This window comes from Talpa europaea (assembly GCF_964194135.1).
Source record: "Talpa europaea genome assembly, chromosome: 11".
Classification (NCBI taxonomy): domain Eukaryota; kingdom Metazoa; phylum Chordata; class Mammalia; order Eulipotyphla; family Talpidae; genus Talpa; species Talpa europaea.
This window is the reverse complement of record NC_140078.1, coordinates 74,075,148-74,101,745: the sequence shown is the minus strand read 5'-3', so window position 1 is coordinate 74,101,745 and position 26,598 is coordinate 74,075,148. Positions and strand designations below refer to the sequence as shown.

The 26,598-nt window shown below is 41.5% G+C and overlaps 1 protein-coding gene across 1 annotated transcript; it reads left to right on the top strand.

The window, feature by feature from the left end:
• Positions 1-771: 771 nt before the first annotated feature.
• TCAIM (T cell activation inhibitor, mitochondrial) lies at positions 772-25,872 on the top strand (the record flags this gene model as incomplete). Its single annotated transcript, XM_084247988.1, has 10 exons — positions 772-830; positions 2,360-2,495; positions 3,527-3,680; positions 5,075-5,327; positions 15,568-15,690; positions 17,779-17,876; positions 18,144-18,235; positions 22,774-23,006; positions 23,588-23,719; positions 25,632-25,872. Exons 1-10 carry the CDS (start codon positions 802-804, stop codon positions 25,870-25,872), a joined length of 1,491 nt encoding a protein of 496 aa, XP_084104114.1. The 5' UTR covers positions 772-801.
• Positions 25,873-26,598: the final 726 nt, after the last annotated feature.

Sequence of the window (26,598 nt, the reverse complement as noted above, 5' to 3'; positions counted from 1 at the left end):
TGGCTTGTACCTTTGGTGTTTTAGCTAACAAGTAAAATTGCCATACCCAAGCTATTTCAGAAAGATCATCTCGGTTTTCTCTAATGTTATCTTCTAGGAGTTTATATTTTACGTTTAGGTCTGAAGTCTATTTGAGTTAATTTTTATGAAGGATGTAAGGTCTGTGTCTAGATTAACTTTTTCCTTGCCCCAGCACCAGTTATGTCTTTGCTCCACTGTGTTGCCTTTGCTTCTTTGTCAGAGATCAGTTGACTGTATTTATGTAGGTCTATTTTTTGGCTCTCTGTTTTGTTCCATTTGTCTATTGTTTCACCCATACCACACTATTTTAATTACCATAAGCTTTATAATAAATCTTGAAGTAGTTCTATCCTCTTCTTTGTTCAGTGTTGAGTTGTCTTTTCTGAGTTTTAGCCTCTCCATATAAACTTTATATGTGTCATGCCCACAAAATAATTTCCTAGGATTTAAATTAGAATTATCTTAAATTTACACATCAAATTGGAGAGAACCAGTATCTTGACAATATTGAATCTTCCTGTCCGTAAGCATGGAATATTTCTCTAATTTTCCTTCAATTTCTTTCATCAAAGTTTTGTAGTTTCTCTCATGTAGAGCTTACATATATTTTATTAGATTTATACCTACATATTTCATTTTGGGGAGTATTAATGTAAATGGTAACGTGTTTTAATTTTGCATTCCACTTGTTCATTACTGGTATCTGCTTAATTTTTTTTTCTGCTTAATTTCTTAAGCAATTAAGGATGCCTAGAAGTTGATGTACATTTATATTAAGAAATGTTTTGCCACCTGAGACCTGTGAGGAGGTAAGCTTCATGGTCCATTCTGTAATTAATATGGGGGAAATATGTTATGCATTTGGTTAATTTCAAATTATTGGATTTTTTAAATTCTAAAGTTACAATGTAGGGAAGGAAGAAAAAAAGAAAATTTATTTGAGCATCTGAGTCCATTCAAAGCAGAAGGTGAAAAGAATACTGTCTTTCAAAATATTCCAGTGTGGAAATTTTAAGAGGAAAAAATGTAAAGTTTGTCCTCAGCACAATTCTTATCATGTTATCTTTAAGTCCATTGCTATCCTATGGAAAACCACTTTGTATTTAAATTAATAGCAAGATCATTTGACTACTACATTTCCCATCTGTGTATGTATAATCTAAAACCCGTCCACTTGAAAAAATGATTTAAGGAGTTCAATAACATAAATTTAACTGGCATACTGATAGTCATATAGAGGGTAAATGAAATAGAGATCAGAAGCCCTGGAGAGAGAGGGGACCGTTGTGTGAACAACTAATTGAACAATTACTCAGACAATTAAATTTAATTCTGGCTTCTTATCAGCCGCATCAAAAAGGAAAATAAATTATTCACTTGGCCCAAAATACAATTTGACCTGTTATGTAAAAATATGTGAAGTATTAGGTTTCTAAAACAAATGTAGCAATAGTTAGTGCCTTTAAATAGCTATTCTGTATGTGACTATTTTCAGCAGTCACTGTTAAAAGGAAGTTCTCTAGGGGAAGCCAACTTTCCACCAGCTGAGTTTATGACAGGGATTATTAAAGGGAGACTTTCTCTGATTGAATTCATGACACAAATTGCTTTTTTTAAAAAGTGGGAAAGAAACGAGAGAAAGAGAGCAAGACAAAGAAACTGGGATACTGGAAAATCTCAGGCAGTGCTTCTGGTTGTGGAGACATCCCCACAGTGGTAGCCTTTCAGCGCCCCTGACGGGCAGTACAGGGGTCCCTGCATCCCGAGTCAGCCCTGCTGTTTGACTTTATTGCTCCCAGCCTTCAGCAAACTATTTTAGTCATGGCCCATAAAAAGTTTCATTACCATCATGACCCTTGCCACACACAATATCCCATGGTATTTTCTGTTCTGTGTTTTTGTTTTTGTTTTTAACGTGGCTCATAGCCTAGTAAGTTGATTTCACAACTCAGTGATTTCTGGAAACACTGCTGTAGAGTAATGGTGTGCAAATTCTTTGCTGTTGATTAGAAATCAAGTGGCTGTAAGTACAAAATAGACACCAGTGGTGGCATTTGTGACTTACTACTACTTTTGGGGGTGGAATTTTACTATTATTATCTAATATCTTCTCATATTGCATCAGAAGATTCATATCCATTGTGTTTAGAAACTTTGTAGCACTCACTGATAAGAGAATAAATTCCAGGAAACCACAAAGTTAGGCATTTTGCTTCCTCTCTTGTTTCTAGTATTTTGTTCATACATAGTAATTTCAATGTGACTGTCACTTTAGGCAGTGGGGATTTGTGTGTATGTCAGTGCCCCAGTGAGTAATAAAGCCACTTCTTTTTAAAAGGTTATGTCTGGAGAAGATATTTCCACACTGGTTTCCCTACTCAAGAGCTTTATCAGGAGCTGAAGCTGTCAATGCTTTGAGACCGTTTTATTTTGCAGTACATCCAGATTTCTTTGGACAGCATCCCAAGGAAAGGGTAAATTTTTTTTACTTTAGTCTACTTTTCTGTTTAGTTTATCTTTGACACTATATAACAGAGAGTTCTATAAATTTGCTCTTTGGTGATGATACAATCAGTGCTTTGAACTAATGTGAAACATAGATACTAAAAGTAGAAAATATAACTACTGTTTTTGGTGACAGGTGGTAGTGCTTATGCACACAACAAAACTCATGTAAACTCTTTAGGGTGTCCATAATCATGTTTCCTGTCCCAGTTTTTAGAGTAAAATTGAGAATTGCATTGGAAAGAAAAGTTCGGGACTCTAGTATCATCAGTTCTTATTTGAAGGATGATCCAGGAAGAATTCTCCACACCCTAGTGGAGTTCCCTAGGCTGCGTGTTGCGGTCCACTCCTCTGCAGCTGCTTATGTGTTTATTGTGGCTAAGAACAACATCTTACAATAAATTAAATAGACAAAAATAAGCTGTGCCTGATTTCAGATAACACTGTGTGTTTCATCGCTTCACAGTGATAAGAAGTTGTTATATGTGCCATTCTATAGAGCTGTTCTTTCACTAAAGGACTTTTTTTTTTAACTTAACAATATATTCTGGTTAAAAGGATGTGCCATAATTCAACCAATCTCCTCTGGATGGGCATTTTAAGAGCCATTTATATAGAGAGAAATTTGCCCTTTTCTATGAAACAACTTGCAAAAAAATTCTCCCAGTTGGTTGTCTATAGACTGCTTGTGTTTGTGTGTGTGTTTTATGTGTTCTTTTAGTTTTTAGAATTTTTTATGTAATTGGACTTATCAGTCTTTTATTACTTTGGGATATTTAGTCATAATTAACCTTTTTCCATACCTAAGTTATAGAGGAATTTAGCCATCTTTTCTTCATTTCATCCATATGGAGTTCATCTGTTACATGTTGTAGGTTGTGAATCCAATTTTATCTTTTTCCAAAGAGCTATGCTGAATTATTGAATAACCTAATAATATACTTAAAAAGTGAAGATATAATTTCTGTTATTTCCTTGTTTTTAATATTTTTTTCCCTAGGAAATCAATGAAAATTCTCTTAAGAGATTAAGTGCCTACTTAGAAAGCCTTCAGAAGCCAGGCTTCAAGTCTTTGAAACCAACTCAGCTTATGTTTTATGTGAGAGAAACAGACCAGAATTCCTCTGATGGCCAGGAACACTTAAGCTCTTCCGGTAGGTTTTAATATTTCTAGTACATCCCATGCAAACTTCATGTTAATGTATTCATGGATGTTCAAAGTAAGATATCAGAATGATACCATTCATATATTAAAAAAAGACCATTGGAACTGTGGCTGTGTGTAAACATATATATAATATATACGCATAAGCATGCACAAAAGGTCTAGAGCAGTGCTGTCCAAGAAAATTTTCTGTGATGACACAAATGTTACACATCTGCACTAATACCACAGGCACTAACCCCATGTGGCTGTTGAGCATTCAGATGTAGCTAGTATGACCAAGGAACCGAATTTTATTGACTTTCATTTAACTACCATATCAGACAGTGCAGGTCTAAAACCATACTGTGTGTTACATGGGAAATTATGTCTGGTAGAGATTTGAGATTGTGTGCTTCTTCACATAAGACCTTTATTTATATATGTATACACATATATAATCTTAGATAAGGGTGCATTTATATAATACTTGTATAAATTTCAAAACCAATTTAAAATATTTTTTAAAAAAGAAGAGTCGGTGAGTTATACTGGAGAAAATACCTGTCTTGTTGTCAGCTTGTATTTAAGCCCTCGCTCCATCCCTTTTTAACCTCCTTCAATCTGTATTTCTTCACATTTGGAAAGAGAGATCATAATGGTATAATTGATGGGAATATTGCTGAAAAGTTGTGTTAAACTCAGCTACAACCACACCTATAAAACCCAATAAAGGGAGGAAGATAAACACCAAACAATGGATGTCCTACTGACAACAAGGTAAATTATTAACTTCAGCCCAAAGTCTACCCAGTGTCAGAATCAGATTATGAAGCATTAACTTTTAAACAACTAGGGAATTTTAAATCACTTCTCGAAATACACTTAGTAGCTAGTTGGGTGGGGAAGTGTGAGGACAATCTCTTACAACCATAGGGAAAATTCAGGATGAGTTTCTGTGACCTCTAAGACCAGAATTATGTGACCTCTCCTCACCTACCACAGTGCAGCCTCCTGCCAGCTCCTCCACCCCACCCCCTTCATTTCAGTCCTGGAAACTGCCCTTGATGGACATTTGCTCATAAGAAAGTGTTTCCATCACTGTACAGACCAGACTCGGGAGTGGCAGTGAAGATACTCTGAATCCCCTTCTTGGACTGGGCAGGGTTTGATGTCAAAGTAGAAAAGAAAACTGACAGCTAGAGGAATTCATGAAGATAAAGACAGTGTGGTATCTAATTTGAGAGGGAAGTCGATTTCTGTTTATAGATGATTGCCAATAGGCAGAATCTTAATTGGTAATGGAATGTTTTAAAAGCGTTTGAGCCAATGTGTGCATGAAAAATTATTTTTGAAGTAAAGTAAATAAGCATCTGTATTAATTGGGGTAATTATGTTCTCTAGGATTTCGAGCAGTCAAATTTACTTTGCACACCAGAGACCTGCTAAGCACAGTATTACATATTCTCAACTGCTGCAGCTTGTCTATTGAACACATCCAAAGCTTGAATACTAATGTGCATTCCCAGCCTCTCAAAGAGGCTAAAAGGATGCCTGACAGGCCCATCAAATGGGACAAGTCTTATTACACCTTTACTGGATTCAAGGACCCTGATGAAGACCTTGAACAAGTCTCAAGAATGGAAACAACTCTACCGTATGTAAAAGTTTTTATTCAACAAAATTTGCTTGTAGTTCATTTTTTTAAAGATTTATTTATTCATGCATACAAGAACTGGGGTACAGGCCAGAGGTATGGGGGGTGAGAGGATTCACCAGAGACAGAGTGGGGAGAAGAACAGGCAGATTGACTGAAATACACTGCTAAGGGGAGCAGCGGGTGAGTCAGGAGAGGTCTGCTGTGCCATGTGGGTAGCTCCCTGGCCGGGGATTAAACTCATGCTGCAGTGTCTGCTGATAGTTTCATAGGATGCGTCTTAACCCCTTGCGCCACCAGGGAGGCCCTGTAGTTCATATTTAAAATTAAGCTATCATTTTCCAGGAAAAGCAGTCCTATTGATATAGTTAATCTGATAGCCATTATGAAAAACTTCATATTTCTTACTTAAATGCCAGAATACTGCCAATTCTTTTAAATTTTTTGGCTTTTTGATACATATAAGAGATTGTTTTAAGTTTTAAAAATTCTGCTCCTCAAGTTATTCCAGGTATGGAGAAAGGACTATAAAAAAATATTAAGTATCTTACATGGTAAGCATTTCCAGTTTCTTCAGAAAGTTCAATAGTAAGGTACTTTAGTGTCATAATCCATACATAAGTACATAGAGACAACATTTCGTTTTAGTTATAAAAGCTATGTATACAATATGTTTGTCATTTGTTATTTATCATTAAAGTTTTTTGAGCAAGCCATTTCTGAACTTCCTAAAGACCAACCACATTCCATTCATGTAGTTGTCACTAAAGAGTCCATGGCTTAGCAGAGGGCTCTCTCATTATGGCACGGTAAGGTAATTATGCTCCACTCCGCACTGGCAGAGTATCTGCCTTGTGGATGACCTACTAACTCAGGAATTCCTCTCGTTATCTAGTGAGGTCCCAAATAAGGCTAAAGAGACAGGAAGGTAGCAGAGTCCATCACAGAAGGGAAACAAATGTCTGTCTGAAAGCGTGTGTGTAGATGTCTATCCATCTGTATCTGCTGTGTTGGTCTATCCCTGATATATGTCTCTATGTGTAACTGATGGACAAAACACCTCCCTGAGCATGTAGATTTTAATTGTTAAGATTCTCTTCTGTAACAAAACCAAGAGGAGAATACAGCTCTGGGAATGATAATTTAACAACAGGTCAGAAGTAATGAGTCAGTAAGATATGGGGTCAGAAAATGTCCACAGTCAGGGTGGAAGAGAGATTGTAGATTGTGAATTGCACGGAAGTGGGACACAATAGCATTGGAATCACTACTACAAAATGTTTCGGGATTTTATACTCATGACATGCTTCAGACTACAGAACATCTGCACGAATAATACAAAGAATTGCCTCCAGGCAGATTCCCCCAAAAGCTAACACTGGGGTGAGGTGGGTGGGAGCAGGAGGTGGGGAGAGCTCAGGCAGACAGTCTCACATCACACACTGGCTCTCCTGGTTTATAGGTTAATTTAGTGTTTTTCCAATCACAAAGTTTAACAAAATTTAATGATTTTGTTATAGAGCAGCCCCGATATTAAACGGGTTCCTGGCTGTGGGTCCTCACCCGCGCGCTTTAAAGAGACTTATGAATACTCTACTACAGACACACACAAAAGGGTTAATAAAAGGTTTATTTACAAGAGAAAAAGAAAATAAGGAAAAGGTACAACTCAGGGAGAAAATAGGGAAATAAAGTCTTTAATGCGTCCTACCCGATCCGACGACCTGGAAACCCAAAGTCACTCTCAGAGCTGACCAGACGCTGCAAGCTGGCCGCGAGCCCAAAATGGAGAGCCCCCCAAAGCCCACGTGTCTGCCTTTTGTATCCACCTGGCTGCTTAACCCCACCCTCAGGTCCCAGCCACCTTCCCTTTGGTGGTGATGGGATTTGGAGTTCCCAGTGTCTTTGGCTTTGACCTGGGGTGGGGGTGGAGTCCACAAAGCCTATATGGAATTTGCTTTGGGACATCCTTTTCCCCCTAACAATTTGAAATATCAAAGTTGTTCTGCTTTGCTTTTTTCCTTTAAAATTGTTTAAGTATTGTGTCTCAAAAGTCACGTGTATGCTGGGTCACCATTTAAGCTGCTTCTTACTGTGGGTTGCTGCAGTTTGGATCTTGGCTCTCCTTTTCGTCTTGTTTTTTTTATTTTTATTTTTTGTGGGACCCTCACCGGCGGCCGGGGAACAAACCAGCGCTGCAGAGGCTGCGGGCAGCCTCACAGCCCAGTGCTCAACCACTGCGCCACCAGGGGAGGCCCTCCTTTTCATCTTCTTAAACACATGAAAAACTGAACTTCTCTTGAGATAACTGAAAGATTATTTATCTCTAGGAACTAAACCAAACATCTTCAAGTTGCAGTGCAACTTTAGATCCTGTGGCTCCATTTCATTGTCACCTTTTTCCTCTTTGCCTGGATCTTGTAACAATGCATGCAGTTAACCTATTATTATAATATGACAAAATCATTTTTTAATCAAGACAAGGTCCAGTAAACAAATTGAAAGGTTCAGCGCGGTAAAGACAAGGAGAGCCAGGCTACATTTCTCAAAGGGAGGGAAAGTTTATTGCGCCCCGGGCGGACCTCACAGACCCAAGGTGGGGATCAGTGAAGCCGCTCGCGTTGTTAGGGGAAGCAGGGTTTTATAGGGCGAGGAGAGGTCAGGTGGGTAGTTGGGCTCGTTCGGCGGGAAAAGTTTGTAGGGCAGGTAGAGGTTCTTTGTCTGAGATGAGACTCCTAGGGGGAGGGGGGAGGCTCATTGTCTGAGTCCTCCAGGCAGGTATCCACATTCCTGCCCCCCAGGTGGGCTTCCTGGTTGGCTCCTGCATTCTGGCTTCCTGCATGGACCTTTCATACCACCCTTTTGTTGATAGGAAAAGGGGCAAAGATCCTTTCTTTGGCTACTTCCTGCTGAAAAGGGGCTAAGATCAAGGGGGTGGCTCAGGCCTGGTTATGAGGGTCTTCTGCAGGGACGCGAGAATATGGGTGGAGAAGGAGTTGGTTAAAGGTGGTAGGAGACATTTCCCGAATGCGAGCCTGTATGAATTTTAGGAGACAAGGAGCGAAAAGAAAAAAATAAGGTTATCATTAGTATTGGCCCCAAGAGTGGGAGGAGCCATGACACTATAGGATTTTGAAACCATGTCAGCGGAGAGTTGGAGTCCCCGGTTTTACTAGTAATAACATTCTTCCCTGAGGAACAGGCAGGTACCCCCTTTATTAGCTGTTAGCAAGTCCAGAGCCCGCCGGTTTTGGAGAGTGACCTGTGCCAGGGAGGTGAGCTGTCTTTTTAATGATGCTAAAGACAAACAGGTTTTTTGTAAGGAGGTATCTTTTTATAAAATTTCTGGGCAGAAATCAGGCTGTGTTCCAGGGCCCCACCTGCCATACTTGCAGCTGCTATCGATGATGCCAGGCTGATTACAACCATGATTGGAAGAAAGGCTGCCCGCATAGTCCGATGTGGTGAGAATAACTAACCTAACTCAGACCGTCTGTACAGAGTTAACTGTGGGACCACGAGAGAGTACGTGGGCCTGGAGTAGCAGAATTAATACACTTAAAGAGAGCCATTGCACCAGAAAAAGTTTCCCTTTGCTGTTGTTCGGAGTACAGAAGTAACCGAAAGGTTAGAAGTACAGGAATGAAAGCTGACAAGGGCATCAGTTTGATAGCAGGGGTAGCTGTGATTGGAGTCAGTGTTGCCACTGGATAGGAATGCCAGCCAGTGTACCCTGCGGCTTGGACTCCCTGTACCCAGTTGGTCCCAAGGATCTGAAATAGCATAGCTAACTTGATTCATATTGAAGCCCGTATTATGACGGACCAGAGAGAACATTTGGCCTTTGTCTGGAAGGTGCACTGTGCATGACTGGTAAGGGCACCCCCCATATTCTCCATAGGTATTTTTATAGTGATCTAAGGTTTGATGGTAAAGAAACAAAACAAGGTGTTTATAGGGTTAGTAATCGATGAAAGAGAGGGTGAGAGTGATAAGTGCTGTGCATCTGGCCTGTGGGCACTCCGCAGTACCCACCTAGTGGGTGGTCTCAGTGGATCCTGAGACAAAGGTCTCCCTAACTTTGAATTTCCATACCCAGGACACTGAGCTCGGGGAGATTTTGACAAGAAATGCACATCCTGGTAGGACCCAGGTTATAACATACATACTGTTTGTCTTCAGGGGCACGTTTGACCCATGATAGATGGTGCCAGGAGGGGTGTCCCAGAAGTGTTACCGCTGTAGGCGTGGTGAGAATAACCGTGCGTGGGCCGGTCCACCGAGGCTGCAGTGGCTTTGGCTGAAGCGATTTGAGCAGGACTTGGTCTCCTGGATGTAGTGGTAGGGAAGGTTGGTTGAGGGGGTCGAGATCGGAGGCAGGACTGGGTAAGTACTGGTCTGTGTGTTCCTGGAGCACTTGGCTGAGTAGGGAGAGGTCAATCCTGTCCCGGTAGGTGTCCACGCAGTTGGTGAGCTGCAAAAGAGGGTAGGCGAACTCCCCTTTGAGGTGACATGCAAGCACAGGTTTGACAACGGGAACATATTTGTCAGACTTTTGCACTCAAGGAGGGGTGGAAGAAGAGAAGACTCGGGAATTGGCGCTCATTAGGCTCCTAAGTCGGAGTGATGGAGGGGACTGATAGAGAATAGGGGAAGGGTCTGCAGTAGAGTCAGTTGTGAGAGCGAAAACCCTTGCATCCGCCTTGTTATTCCCTGTGGTAACGGTAAGAATTGTCAGTTGGTGTCCTTTCAGTGGATCATGGCGACTTCAGTTGGAAGCTACAAGGCTATTAAAAGCTTAAGGATAAGTTTAGCATTCATGATGGGGGACCCCTTGGTGGAAAGGAATCCCCTTTCCTGCCAAATCGCAGCATGACTGTGAGCAAAAAGGCAGGCATATTTTGAATTTATATAGATGTTGACTTTCTTATGTTTGCTGAGGGTAAGGTCCCTGGTTAAGTGCTTTGAGTTTTGTCTTTTGGGAGGTGGTTCTTCCGGGCAGTTTTTTTTGTGTCGATTACCTGATCAATGGTAACAGTGGCCTAGGCAGCCCTCCGCTGACCTCGTGCACCTTTTCAAGAGCTGCCAGTCTACAAACACAGGAGGCATCTGACAAAGGAGAATCAGTTTGGAGGTTTGCATTTCTTCCAGGATTTTAGGACATGAATGAATGGCAGAAGGTGGCCAGAGACAGGCAGGAGAGTGGCTGGGTTGAGAGAATTAGACTGAGTGAGACTCACCAGGGGATTTTTAATAAAGAGCACATGGAAATCCTGTAAATGGGAAGGAGTGAGAGTGGAGAGCGAGCGGGGAGACAGGAGGGCCTGAAGGCAGTGCGAGTAATGTACTTGGGTGGGTCTTTCCGGAGTAAGTTTGAGGGCTTTTCGGGTGAGTTGGGCTGCCACTGCCAGGGCTCTAGGGCAGGGTTGCCAGCCCCTGACAGTGGAATCCATGTGCTTGGAGAGATAAGCGACAGGACACAGAGCTGGGCTCAGAGGCTGGGAAAGGACACCTGCCGCCATACCCCAACGTTCGGCTGTGAACAGGAGCAAAGGCTTTTCTGGATCAGGAAGGGTAAGGACAGGTGTCTTCAGAAGGATATTTGTGACCCTGCGGACTCTCCGGGGGATTGGAGAGGTCCTTCAGGAAGGAAGCAAAATTAGGGATACAGTGTCAGAAGAATCCAACCAAACCTAGGAAAGAAAGGATTTATTTTGGGCCTCCCCGCTGGTGCAGCGGTTGAGCGCTGGGCTGCGAAGCTGCCCGCAGCCTCCGGCAGCGCCGGTTCGATCCCCGGCCACTGGGGAGGGTCCCACATGGCGCGCAGACCTCTCCTGCCGCCCGCTGCTCCCCTCAGCAGTGTACTTCGGTCCTTCTGCCTGCTCTGCTCCCCGCTGTGGCTCTGGTGAATTCTCTCACCCTCCCACACTTCTGACTGTGCCCAGTGCTTGTATAAATAAATAAATAAATCTTTAAAAAAAAAAAAAAAGAAAGGATTTATTTTGTCGATTCAGAGGAGGGAAGGTCCCGGATGGCCTGTTTGTGGGCCACTGTCAGCTGTTTGGAGGAAGGAGTTAGTCGAAGACCCAGATAGATGACTATGGGAACTGAAAGTTGAGCTTTGGATGGGGAGACAGTATTCTTTGGAGCACAGGAAGCTGAGGAGTTGTGCAGTGTGTTGCTGAGATTGTGGCAGAGAAGGACGGCAGAGGAGGAGATCAGCAACATACTGGAGGAGAGTGCTGGGTGGAGTATGACATGACGAGAGATCACTAGCTCATGCCTGACCAAGCACATGAGGGCTGTCCCAGGAACCCTAAGGCAGGACTGTCCAGGCCAGTTGCTGGGAGGTGTGTGTTCAGATTTTCCCAAGTAAAAGTGAATAGTAAGTAACATTGAGGATCCAGAGGGATGGTAAAAAAGGCATTTTTGAGGTCAGAGAAGTGTGGGGTAGAAGATGGTATATAAGACAGAAGGGTATAGGGGTTTGGCACTACAGGATGGATAGGCACCACCACTTCATTAATGAGGCAAAGGTTTTGAACTAGGGGATAAGAACCATCAGGCTTTTTTCCAGGGAGAATGGGAGTATTACAGGGCGAGTTGATAGGAGTAAGGAGTCCCTTTCCCAGGAGTTGTTGGCTGATGGGTTTGAGACCCGGACGGTGAGTGAGGGAAATTGGAAACTGGGAGCGAGAGGGAAAAGAAGAGGGATCCTTAAGGCGAATGAGGACTGGGGTACGATGGGTGGCAACAATCAGGATAGAGATATTCCAGAACAGGGGGTTGACAGTGGAAGGAGACAGCGGGGAGTCCTGAGAAGGATTAGGAGATGTTTGGAGTTGTGGGAGGATGAGAGCAGCGCTAGGGTGTTGGAACCATGAGAGAGCAGCCCTGAGTTTGGTCAGAAGATCGTGACCCAGGAGTGGTGTGGGGCAAGGAGGCATGACTAGGAAAGAGCGGACCAGTGGTCCTGGGCTGAGAAGGAAGGCCGTCAACTCCCGTAACCGAGGCCTGAGAAGGATAAACTTGACTGGATTAGGAGGGGAGGACAGAGAAGGTAGACCCCGTGTCAACCAGAAAGGAGATGTACTTACCTGCTACCTTGACCGTTACCCTGGGCTCCTCGAAGGTTATCGGAGTTGATGAGTCCGGGCCTCTTCAGTCCTCAGCCGCCAAACCCAAGACCGCCGGTGGCAAGAGTTGCAGGGACTGGAAGGACTGGCCCACCACAGCCAGGTGTGGAGGGACAGTCACTTTTCCAGTGACCCTGGACGTTGCAGATGAGGCACAGTCCTGGCGGAGGGCGGGGGTTGGGCCATTGTCTGGACCAGTGGCCTTCTTGGCCACATTTGAAGCAGGCTTCGGCGGTGGTCGGTTGGTTGGGGCCCATGGGGCCCATTGTCCTCTGTTGGGCAGCAGGCGCTGCGGTCGTTGGAGGAGCAGGGCCTGGTGGTCTCAAGGCAGCTACTGGGGCCTGAGTTTGAAGCTCAGCCTTCTGGCAACTGCGGAGTTCCCTCTCTGCCCTGTCCCATTCCTCCTGGTTGTTAAATACTGTAAAGGCCATGTTCAGCAGATCCCGGATAGGGGTTTGAGGACCATTTTCAGCCTTTGGAAGTCAGGAGGGTTTTTTGAGGAAGACTAGGTAATGTTTTTGAGCTTATGAAAGTTTATAGGTTTAGGCGCTGTCAGTTGGAGACCAGCTAGGGGACAGGTCAGAGGTCAGGGTGGAAGAGAAGATAACATGTAATTACATGTATGGTCATAGGCTTGGGTAAGATCATGAAATTTAGGTGTAGGTAGTGGGATAGTTTGTGAAAGAGCCAAGACGCTTTTCAAGTTGGGAGAGATCAGACAGAGAAAGGATCATGGACTCTAACTCCTCCTTCAGTCCCATCCACTTACCTGCGGGGAGGGAGAAGAGGATTAGCAGGGAGAGGGTGTGGCAGCTGGGAGGTGAAAAGAAAGGGGGGGAGGGGCTGGATTGGGGAGCTGGAGGAGGTGAAGACTGAGAATTTAGAGGATTAGAGAATGCAGAAAAGGGGTCTGGAGAGGGCGAAGAGAGAGAGGAGTCTCAGAGTACAGCAGGTTTTCAGGAGGGAGGGAAGGGGCGGAGCGCAAGAGAAAGACAGCCTGGCCCTAAGGATCTCTGACCATGTTCCATTGCAGTGACAGAATTGTTTAGGTCTGTAAGGACCGAGAAGTCAAAAGTGTCATGTTTGGGACAGTGGGAGATATTTGTAGGGCAGGTATAGGTTCTTTGTCTGAGATGAGACTCCTAGGGGGAGGGGGGAGGCTCATTGTCTGAGTCCTCCAGGCAGGTATCCGCATTCCTACCCCCAAGTGGGCTTCCTGGTTTGCTTCTGCATTCCGGCCTCCTGCATGGACCTTTCAAGAACCATCAGAATAGAGACAGGAAGTGGATTAATGGTTGCTTAGAGCTGGGTGGGAGGACTGGAGTAACTGCTAATGGGCACATAATTTCTTATCAGGGTGATGAAAGTGTCCTCAAATTGATCATAAAACTCTGAACACACTAAAAATAAGTGACTTGTCTGGTACTGTTGTAGAGCAACCCCGATTAACTCAGGACATCACTTCCCCCTAACAGTACAAGTGTTATATTTCAATAAAGCTTTTAAAAAATGATTACTACTGTTTTGTAGAAAATCCATATCAGTGATTACTAAGTAACACCTTAGATTACTTCATTTTTAAATATTTATATATATATAATCAGCATTTCTGATACTTTTGGGCTTATGAAACTAAAGGGATGACCTCAGCTCTACAAAAATATAAACAAAACTGTGCATAGCCAACGTGGCAGCCAACAAGTCTGGCAGTTTCTGGGCCCCTTAGTCTCCTTCGAGATACTGTCCCTTGAGTCTTACAATTTGAAAGCTCTTAAATGGTTCAACAGTTTTACAACTATTTTCAGAATAATTACAAGGGTTTTTTTTTTTAATTAATCATTGAAACAAGAAATTGCAAGGTCTTTTTACATAAGAATGGACCCTTATACCTTCTACATAAGACCCTTATACCATTCTTCTACATAAGAATGGACCCTTATACCTTCTGAAATTGTGTTAAAGAAGTTTAATATATGGGCAACTAATACTGCAGAAGTTAATGGGCATAAAAACTAATTCCAAAAAATGTGTCCCCTGATGGCCTTCCCATGACTTGTTAGTTTTACTGATTTCATCAAAATTCTTTCGCACATGATGGTATCTCTTGTACATCAAACACCAAAATTATAAAAAAAAATTTCCAGTTTGGTTTTTCATATATTCAAAAATAAATACATTCTCTGTAGTTTTTGCCTCTAGATAAATGCTTGAAAATAACTAACCTAGGCCTTACTTTTTAAATCTATCTTTTATTTCTACTTTGACATACTTACAGACTTATAGAACATCGTAAGAATAATAGAAGAATTACCTCCATGTAGGTTCCCCCAAAAGCTGACATGGGGGCAAGGTGGGCTGGAGGAGAAGCTGGAGGTGGGAAAGTTCAGGCAGACAGTAGGGACTTTCTGTGCAGCCTGAGCAGGGGCCACCAGAAGGGAGAATGGGAAGAGAGGACAGGGAAGAGTAATTATAGTTGGGTTAAAGCTTTGCTAGAAACTCAGTATAACATTGTGTTATAGAGCAACCCCGATATTAAACGGGTTCCTGGCTGTGGGTCCTCACCCGCGCGCTTTAAAGGAAGGGACTTATGAATACTCTACTACAGACACACGCAAAAGGGTTAATAAAAGGTTTATTTACAAGAGGAAAAGAAATAAGGAAAATGTACAACTCAGGGAGAAAATAGGGAAATAAAGTCTTTAATGCGTCCTACCCGATCCGACGACCTGGAAACCCAAAGGCACTCTCAGAGCTGGCTGGACGCTGCGAGCTGGCCGAGAGCCCAAAAATGGAGAGCCCCTCAAAGCCCACGTGTCTGCCTTTTGTATCCACCTGGCTGCTTAACCCCACCCTCAGGTCCCAGCCACCTTCCCTTTGGTGGTGATGGGATTTGGAGTTCCCAGTGTCCCAGTGCTTTGACCTGGGGTGGGGGTGGAGTCCACAAAGCCTATATGGAATTTGCTTTGGGACATCCTTTTCCCCCTAACAATTGGAGTAACTTTAAGGTGAGGCATATGTCTTTTAATAGTGGAGGTGTTGGCATTATAATTAGTATGGGGGGGGTGTGTATGTATATTTCTAGTGTTGTGTTTTTTTCTTTGTAGATCCTGGTTAGATAACAATGGAAAAAGTGCTGTTAAAAAGCTGAAGAATAGTTTGCCACTTAGAAAAGAACTAGATCGTTTAAAAGATGAACTGTCTCATCAATTGCAACTCACAGATATCAGGTAATAAAGAAAAGAGAACCCAACTTAGAGATTAAAATAAACATGTAGTACCTATTGGTAAAGCTTTCCAACACTTAAATATTTGCATCTTTAATTGTTCTGATAATGAAATATTTTTCAGTTATCTTTTTATGGAACTCATCAAATGTTCATCTCTATAAGAAGCTATTGTCAGTTTCCTGTTTAATATAGTAAGATTCAGATGGTGACATTTTTAGCATAAGAAGTTTGTTTTTTTGAGTTTATAAGAAAAACGTCCTTTTCCATATGTACATAATATATTTTAAAAAATTTTCCCCCATCACATAAGCTTGGTATTCAAGCTTAATAATAGGAAAGAGAAAATGGATGTTGTATTCTTGGTTCTGTCACATAGCATGACTTCTTAAATAAGTGATCATAAACTAGGAAATCACCATTATATAAAGATACACACTGAAGCTTATTATAAAAGTACATTCAAGAGCTGTTAAAACTGTAAGGAAGGGGGTCACAAGAGCCTCAGAAAATGGTCACCAGGCTTTGTGCTTAAACATTCCTATTACTTTTTGCTCTAGTCAGTTTTGTTGTTTTCAACCCTCATGATCAGGACATTTTTCTTACATTGAACCAGGAGACTATTTGGTACTCACCTATTAGGTTCTCACCTTCTTCCTGTGCTTACAGAGTACAGATAATACTTATATGTTCTGTTCTTGTATATTCAAGTCATAGTTATCTGAGATTATTCACATTTCAAAAGACAGCGTTGAGACTTAGAGTGGATATGGTATTTGGATTTGTGCTGATAACTGCTCTTTTGTTATCACATGTATCGTTTGGGTGCCAAAATTTGGTTAGAGGCTTCTTCCAACTCCACAGTCTAAAAGCATAGACTTTTCTGCCCACAAACAAAATAATGAGATCCTTTTTTTTCAAAGTTTATAAAATAAAATACATGAAAATAACTTTTTTCTCTTATACATGTTAAAAGTTCTATCAAATCAGACTGGGATTAGGAGAATGAAAACATCTCTTTAATATTAAAGTAGTAAGCATTATTTTAAAATATTGTGGAGACATTTCTCAACTTTATTCTTATTATGATAAATATCAGTAGACTGAGCCCACATGACCATGAACAGGACAGCTTCTTACCTTCCTGGAAATCAGCCCCCCTCCAACAAATGGAAACAGCATGACTCCTGGCATTGTCCCTGATTCTAAGCAACCTGTGCTAAAGACCACTTGCTAATAAAAACAGCATTTACTAGTCTTATCACAATGTTAATTCTTTGAAATTATATCTTAGTTTTTCAAATGAGGGATAAAGGGAAAATAACTGATTACATTTTATCAGAAATGACATTACACTCATCATTTTTTAAGTTTTCTGAGAGCTTGTTTGGAGTGCCTTCTTCACAAACATCCTTCAGATGATGTCCAGTAAATACTTCCTGTGCTGCCGGGTAAATGTCCCCACTTTGTGTGAAAGAGAAACCTCAGGAAGGCAAGAAGCAGCTTGTTCAAGGTCACAAAGCTAGTGAAGTATGAGTTTAGAATTCAAAGATGAGTTTTCTGACACTGTGTAAGGCTAGTGCTCCTTCCATGTGCACAGTGCTGTGTCTGTGACACTTATCACACCACAAGATGCCATTTTGCTGCTAAGAAATAATTGTTATTTGTAAAATGAGCAGATTACACGATGCCATAAAAATCGGTTCTCTAAGGTCTGATTTTTTAAAAAAAAGGTCTGATAAACATAATTGGAATTTCTAATTGAAACTTAAATCTAAAACAAGATTATTGTTTTACCATGGAAAAGAAGATTTTTTCAAAGTTTTTCCCATTTTAACTTATTTTAAAATAGAAGCAATAGTGTGTTTGCCTGTTTTAAACCCTTAGCTACCTAAACATAGTAGTAATACTTTACCCCGATAAGCCATTTTCGATTTAGTTGTTTCATGAAAAATGAGCTAGCATGGAAACACGTTGTGTGCCTACTAAAGAAACTCATTGGCTTCCATGGGAACCAAGCATTTGGGGGTGAATGCACGCCCTCTTTCAAGGGCCCGGGTGGTAACGCGCCTGTGTGCTCTGTTGGACTAGGTGGCAGAGGAGCTGGGGCATCGCCCACCGCTGCAGCCAGCTGCATAGTTTAGGCCGCTTAGCACAGCAGAACTTGGAAACACTTAAAAATGCAAAAGGTAAACATTTCCATTTTCTTTTAAAATATCAAATAGTTGCTATACCCAGCTGTAAATTGTAGAAGAAAACTAATAACAAACCTTGAGATGTGACTTTAACACAACTGAACTTTTTAATCTATTCCTTTGAATAAAACAGTGACATAAAATTAGCCTTTAAGCTTCTACTGAATTTAATCCTGAATCTACACACTGAGTTTAAGTAACTGTTTGCACAACGCTAAAAAAATGAAGCATCTCTGAACAGGGTTTGTGTTTTATCATCAGGATGTACAATAATCTTTACAGACCGTTCTGGAATGAGCGCAGTGGGGCATGTGATGCTGGGGACCATGGATGTCCACCATCACTGGACAAAAGTAAGAGAAAGCTTAAAAGTAAAACAAAAACTGTTTTTGCCATTGACATACTTTTGTTTCAAACAATGCTATTATGTCAAGGAATTAAAAAAGATTTTAAATTGTAACTTCAGCCGTTTTCAAATAAAATGCTTAATATTACAGAGTTAAAATTCTCAGAGAGCTGATTGTTAGATCAGTTTTTATTTGGAAATGTTGTAGTTGTTTCTGAAGTATAGCCTAAGCTTGCATTCTCTTAATTTTGTTTTGTTTTAAAAAGATTCATTGAGGGCCTCCCCGGTGGCGCAGCGGTTGAGCGCTGGGTTGCGAAGCTGCCCGCAGCCTCTGCAGCGCCGGTTCGATCCCCGGCTGCTCCCCGGCCACCGGAGGAGGGTCCCACATGGCGTGCAGACCTCTCCTGCCGCCCGCTGCTCCCCTCAGCAGTGTACTTCGGTTCTTCTGCCTGCTCTGCTGCCCGCGCTGGCTCTGGTGAATTCTCTCACTCTCCCGCGCTTCTGACTGTACCCAGTGCATGTATAAACAAAACAAACAAACAAACAAATAAATAAATAAAGCATGCCTCTATTAAAAAAAAATGTTTAAAAAAAAAAGATTCATTGAGGCATAACAGGTGTACAATATTTAGTGTATATAATTGTATGAGATTTTACACCTAAATACCCGCCAAAAACCATTCCACAATCAAGGCGTATTTATTTACTCCTTTGTGTGTGTGTGGGGGGGTGTCTGCTTTCATTCATTCAGCATAATTGAGATTTATCCATGCTGTTACCTGTATCAAAAGTTTGTTCTTTTTTATTGCTGTATGATATTTCATTGTATAGATGTACCGTTGTTTGTTTATCCACTTGCCTGTTGATGGACCTTGGGTTGTGTCAGGTTTTGGCTATTAGAAACTGCCACGGACCAGCCCAGCGGTGGCGGGAGATCGAGACAATCTCCGAGATTGAGTGAGAACGAGCAAAAGGTGGTCGAAGGAATTAGGGCGAGGGACAAGAAAGAATGACACACAGACACACTCAAGGGAGAGTGAAAATCTGAGTGCAATTTATTAAAATCAGCCTTCTCTTTTTATACATTTCTGTGACAATTACCTAAGATTATTTTTCACAGTTTGTGGTAAATCATACATCAGATATGCAGTGAAACATAGCAAGAATTATTACATATTGTTTTTCACCTAAATTCCATTTAAGTACAATTATCGATGAGTCAAGCACTTACTGTAATTTACTCAGAGGAGGTCTTTGTTATCCTAACCTTAACTTAAATATTACCTACATGATTTTTATTATGATCATGTTTTATATATTTATCATAACATTAGTTTTTAATTACCACATACTATTATTTGTTATTAGTATTTACTATAAAATCACAATGATTACTTTTTCTTAGTCATATATTTAAGCATGTTCTAAAAGCAGCTAAACCAGTTTAAAGCATACAGCTGGGCAGTGCAGCACAGGGCTATTGAATTGTAAGTTAAAGATTAACGGTGTGTGTCTCAGTGTTTTCAGGCAGTGTTTGTTGGTTGCTTATGGCGCCGATGCACAGCAATCCTTTCCTGTAACATCAGAGGGGGTCTTTTCTGCTTAACATGAACGCCAAAGTTTATTATGCTGAATCCCCTCGGGGACTGCGCCTGTCTTAGGTCATCAGGAGTCGCAGACATGCGGCTGGCCAGTGCCTTCTTTAGTCTGCCCCCGATCTTACCCGTCATTGACTGTCCAGTCCAGCGCACAGGGGAAGGGGGTCTTATATACTCTGACTTATGTCTGAGTTAAAGCCTCCCTCTTTCCAATAAGTTTATGGGCATCCAGCAACAGAGGCTGACACAGTGGCAGGGGCTGTCACAAGAAACAAATCTACTGTGAGGATGTCAGAACTCTTTGTCCTGAACCTGGGAGAGAGGAAAGAAGCAGCACCCAGCAACCTGTGCTGCTGCTACTGCTATTAATGTGTAGATATCACTCTGATAGCTGTTACTACAAGTGCAGCTTAAATTAAGTGATTTAGGGGACTCATTTAACCTTAATACTGCTAGTTTTGAAATGACTCTAGAGTTGGAAAAGATACAGTGATATGAAAGATTATGAGATAAGGTTATACTTATCTGTATTCCTATGAAAACTATTTACATATTTGTTTCATGTGGATTTTTATTCACTTTTTGAACATGCAACTAAAGAATGCCCCTCAGCTATAGAGCAAGCATTTGTAGCTTGTTGATTGGCAGACTGGGCCAAAAGCTTAGTGACCTCTTTTAAAAATAAAATATCTTGAAACTTAAAAAGAGAAAAAAAGGGGCGGTGATATTTATTTACAAATGTTGGTGATGTATTGTTCAAATTAAATATTTAGAAGTAAATACTTGCAAACCACATATCTCACAAAGATTTTAAATATAGAACATAGATTTTACATATAAGATATATCTAGAATACATCTAGAACTCTCCAAACTCAACAGTAAGAAACAGTTTAACCAGAAAATGGGCACACAGATGACAGGAAGCACATGAAAAGATGTTCAATGTCAGGAGCCACCGAGAAATGCAAATCAAAACTATCATAAAATAGTACCCACCTGTCAGAATGGCTAAGGTGAAAAATAGTGTTAAGACCAGTTGTTGCTGAGGATGCAGCAAAACTGGAGCACTCACCCCTCGCTAGTGGGAATTACAGTGGTACAGGCACTCTAGGAAAGAGTGGGACCAATTCTTACAGAACTAAATATGTGCTTGCCATATGCCCAGCAGTTGCAGTCTTGGGCATTTACACTGGAGAACTGAAAAACTATAAATTCATATAAAAATGTATACACAGATATTCATAATAGCCCTCAAACAAGAAGAAACCACATGTCCTTCAGTGTGTGAATGGTTCAAGAAAGTGGCACGTCCACACTGGATACTGTCCAGCACTAAAGAGGAAGGAATTAGTAACAAAAGCAGCAACCTAAGGGGATCTCAAAGGCCTTGTATTGAGTAAAAAAAGCCAGTCTCAGAAGATTATATGTTGTCTGATTTCATCCCTATTATTTTCTTATAATAATAAAATTATAGAAAGAACAAATCAGTGGTTGCCAGGGGTTGGGAAGTAGGGGAGCAGAGGTGACTGTGACTATAAAAGGGTGGCATGAGAGACCCTTTTGATAGACCTTTTCTGAACTTCACTATGGTTGTGATACTAATGTACACGTGTAACAAAACTGCACACATACATTCAGACAAGTAAAACCCATGAAGCCTTAATAAGGTTCGTGAATTGTACCAAACTCAATTTCCTGGTTATGATGTTATGTAATTTTAAAAGATGTTACCATTGGGAAAACTGGATAAAAAATTGTGTGAATCTCATTATCTAAAAATAAAATAAAAGGGGCTTCCCCCGGTGGCGCAGCGGTTGAGCGCTGGTTTTCTGAGCTGCCCGCAGCCTCTGCAGCGCCGGTTCGATTCACGGCTGCTCCCGGGCCGCCGGAGGAGGGTCCCGCATGGCGCGCAGACCTCTCCTGCGCCTGCTGCTCCCCTCAGCAGTGTACTTCGGTCCTTCTGCCTGCTCTGCTCCCCGCTCTGGCTCTGGTGAGTTCTCTCACCCTCCCATGCTTCTGACTGTGCCCAGTGCTTGTATAAATAAATAAATAAATCTTTTAAAAATAAACAAATAAATAAATAAATAAATAAAATAAAAGGGCCTCCCCGGTGGCGCAGCGGTTGAGTGCTGGGTTCCGGGGCTGCCCGCGGCCTCTGCGGCTCCAGTTCGATCCCCAGCTGCTCCCCGGCCACCGGAGGAGGGTCCCAAATGGCGCGCAGACCCCTCCTGCCGCCCGCTGCTCCCCTCAGCAGTGTACTTTGGTCCTTCTGCCTGCTCTGCTTCCCGCTCTCTCTCTGGTGAATTCTCTCACCCTCCCGCGCTTCTGACTGTACCCGGTGCTTGTATAAATAAATAAATAAATATTAAAAAATAAAATAAAACTTTCCAGTGTAGTTACCATTTACACATGACTAACCCATTGAGAGAAACATTGAAAAAGTAGGCAGGAGAATTATTTTACACAAAGTGCTAGAAATACATTATAAATAATTTGTAGAATTTACACTGCTGACGGCTTTGATTATAGAAGAGCTTTTGAAGCCTTTTGTCTCCTCTAAAAGTTGTATAACATAACTTTCAATATAAAATCTGAGTTGTGAAGCAGACCTGGAGTTGAAATATATATACTTTATTTCTAAGGCTCTTCTTTATCATACCATTTAATAATTCTAAACTAATCCGAGTGTTTTACCTGAATATTTAACTGACAGGATGTATTTGGAAGATTTTCCATCTTTTTAGATCCTATTTAAAAATTCCTAAGATTTGCAGACTATTAATATTTCTGTCGATAGCATTACGTTGTCTTTTTATCACTTACTTGAACTTGCATTCTCGGAAAATAATTTCCTTGTTAAAATTTCTAAGTACATTTGTTGCAACCCTAAAACTGAGCTATTACAGTAATAGAAAATGAAATATTTTTCCTTTTTTCAACACTAGCTTTTTGAAAGATTACCAACTTATTTTGACCTTCAGAGGAGGCTAATGCTTTTGGAAGATCAAATAAGCCATCTTCTAGGTGGCATCCAAGTTGTTTATATCGAAGAATTACAGCCAGTATTGACCCTTGAAGAATATTACTCTCTTCTCAATGTGTTCTACAACAGATTATTAAAAAGTAGAATACCTTTCCACCCTCGAAGTCTGCGTGGCTTACAGATGCTCCTGAATAGGTAACTATCTAAAATGGAGGAATTATTCTTATTCCTTCCCTTAGGTGGGCTGGGTCGGACGTGTATTAAACTGTATTGTATTTCATTGGGTAGTTGATGGTAATTATAAAAAGACTGTCACAGCTCTGTCCATGACATTCTCTTACACATTAGAAAAGAGGATTGAAGGATAGACTCTCTAATACATTCTGTAAATATATTGCCACTGAAGGGGCTAAGTCAATCCTCTGGAAAGCTTTGTAGGATTCAGCTCATGTTGAATCAGTAGGCCACATTTCTCTGCACACACTCCTTTCCAGGCACGGGGCGTGGTGCTTAAGTGCATTCTCTTTCACCTCATAACCTCAATGATAGTGGGTTACTACCCCGTTTCACAAATGACCAAGGTCACAGGGCTAGGAAGGATGTAGGTGGCATGACAAAGTCTGTATCTTTAGGGACAGCAGAATTTATGTCAGTTTTGCTGCACTTTTATGGCAAATCCCTTTTCAGTTAATCAGACTAATAAAATGTTTTCTTTAGGGCTGAGGTGCAGGGGATGGAGGAATAATGTTTTTCCTTTCATGTATGTCTCATTCCAGTGACAGATATGCTCCAAGCTTGCATGAACTCGGGCATTTTAACATCCCAATTCTCTGTGATCCAGCAAACCTCCAGTGGTTTATTCTTACCAAAGCTCAACAGGCCAGAGAGAACATGAAAAGAAAAGAGGAGTAAGTGCTGTCAGCCCTCTGTAGTGCCTTGACATTCAGCCTAACCTGTGAAAATTCAGACATCGGAATTCACAAATGGATATTAAACTTAGGAGACTGACTTTGTCGATATTCCATATTTATTTATTCCCCACTTTGTTCTGCCAGAGATTGGATGTGACTGTATTCTAAGTGTCATGACCTAATGACATGCGCACCATGTACCTCAATTTGGGAAACAGGGCTTGTTAATGTAAAGGTCAGCTCTAGAACAGAATAAATATAAGACCATCAGAAAGAAATGCCCAGATGTGAAAAGAAATCTTTAATGTTTAAAAATTTGAAAATAACTGATGTGCAGTAAATTTCATCTGCATTTTAAGTAAATGAGAAGAAATTTTAAAATTAAAATATTATTTCAGCTCGGGCCTCCCGGGTGGCGCAGTGGTTGAACGCTGGGTTGCGAGGCTGCCTGCAGCCTCTGCAGCACCGGTTCGATCCCTGGCCACCAGGCGAGGGTCCTGCATGGCGCGCAGACCTCTCCTGCCGCCAGCTGCTCCCCTCAACAGTGTACTTCAGTCCTTCTGCCTGTTCTGCTCCCTGCTTTGGCTCCAGTGAATTCTGTCACCCTCCTGCGCTTCTGAATGTACCCAGTGTTTGTATAGATAAATAAATCTTTAAAAAAAAAAAGAAAAAAGAAACATCCACCTCCTATCTCCAGGATACTAAAAAAAAAAAAAATTATTTCAGCTCGTCAGCAGAGCTGTCTCTGTGCAGTTTGCATCTTTGATGAAATCATATCATAGCCTACAGTTTCCTATTTTGTGGACTGTGGGATAGTGCTGGGTCATGTTTTGTCTCGCCTGGGAAAAAAGGAAGGTATTACATTTCAGATGAGATCGGGTGCGTTCAGGGTGGTATGGCCGTAGACTAGGTATTACATTGGTGCGTTCAGGGTGGTATGGCCGTAGACTAGGTATTACATTTCAAAGGGAGTTGTTTTTCTGACGATCTTGCCTAGGAGGCTTGGTTACCAAGGGTTTCTTCATTCCTCCACCATCTGCTGGGACGGTTGTATGCCCGAAGCCGGCACAGGTGCCTTGGATGGAAATACACGGTCCTGTCCCCTGGTCCCCAAATGCATCTCTGGTAGGAGGTTTGAGCACTGTAGGGGTGTGAGTGGTAGCAGGAGCGGAGATGAGGTTGAGCGGGCAGATGAGCCCTCGGAACCACGGCAGTTTTGTTTCATTCACCTTATCTCATGGTTTCCCAGGTGAGGTACCAGTCGGCCTGGTACACCTGTGAGGGCGTGACAAGGCCGAGTCCTCTTTCACACAGTCCAAGATTTGAGGGGTTGAATCCATTGACTAAAACTACGTCTTCATAGCCACCTGGGGGAGAAAGTGTTGAAGACACTGAGTCATTTACCTCATGGGCTTTACCCCAAGCCCTTGATGCGCTAGACGGTGTGGCCCTAGGCAAAGGGGAAGCAGCTGATGGGAGAGCCAGAGAGAAAAGGACCTACCCTCGGGAGCCTGGTCTCCTCTGAGCCTGCTGTTGATAGGGAAGGTTTCGAAGTCATCGCCACCCAAAGGGCAGGCCAGGCTGCAGGTAGCTCCTCAAGCTAGGCATTCCTCCGTGCCTAAGAGCTTCCAGCTGAGGCAGGAGAAGAGTTCTTTAAAATGTCTTATTTTTACCCCATCACTGCTTAAAAAAAAAGATTTAACAAGTACTTAAAGCGACACTTGTGAAAATAAGCCAGTAGGTACTGGCTGCATGGTAACTGTCTTTCTAAGCAGGTAAGGTAGCATTTGTGGGTGCCATTTTCAGTGTTGTGAGTAGACTGTCTTAGCCCGATGTATAAAAATATATTTACAGTTCTTTTATTTGGTTATAACTCGTGGCAATATTATGTTTATTTTTAATATAACAGGTTAAAGGTTATTGAAAATGAATTGATGCAGGCTTCAACAAAGAAATTTTCTCTGGAAAAGTTCTATAAGGAGCCCAGCGTATCCAGCAAACAGATGGTGGACTGTTGTAAGAGACTTCTAGAACAATCACTGCCTTATCTACAAGGGATGCACCTCTGTGTTTCACATTTTTACTCTGTTATGCAGGATGGAGATCTTTGTATTCCTTGGAATTGGAAGAATGAAGAAGATGTGAAATAACACCAAAAATCTGTATTATTTTTTAAAGAGATAAGAAACTGTTACTTATTTAAATGCAGAGTTTGAAATAACAGTATTATTTGCATATTATGAAAACAAAGTTTCTAACTGCTGCTTTAAAAGTAGACTTTTTAAAAAAAAAATTAATTTCCGCTAAGAAACTTGTTTTTAAAAGGTTCTAGCTCCCAACCTTAATCTGACTGGAAGGATTGAGTTGAAAGATGTTGACGTGAAAGAACCTATTTTAGTGGTATGTAAATGAGGACTTTAAAGAGATATATTTTTATATGAATCAAAGTTGGTAAGTACAAACAGGTCTCATGCGGTTCACTTCTAAAGTAACGGAACTCACTCCCACATGCAATGTCATTCAGCACACACCTTTATAGGTCCCCCTCCTGTGTCCACACACATGTATTTTGCAGCCAGTACAGACAGGTGATGTTCTGAACAGATGGTGGATGGGTAGCGAAAATGAAGGCAACTAAATTTTACCTAAAATAAGCAGAAAAGTGGGGAAAGCAATTGAACAGCTGACAGCAGTTTGTGAAACACCTTACTGACGAGAATTTAGCTTCAAATCCATTGAATTTTCCTACCCATTAAAATATTGTAAGTGGTGGTAGCACGGAACCAGTAGACAGTGAGTGGTTCTGAATCATTCATTGAGGTGACTTATTTGTTTTCATGGACAAACACTACCCAGGAAAAGCCTTGCTTGTTTCC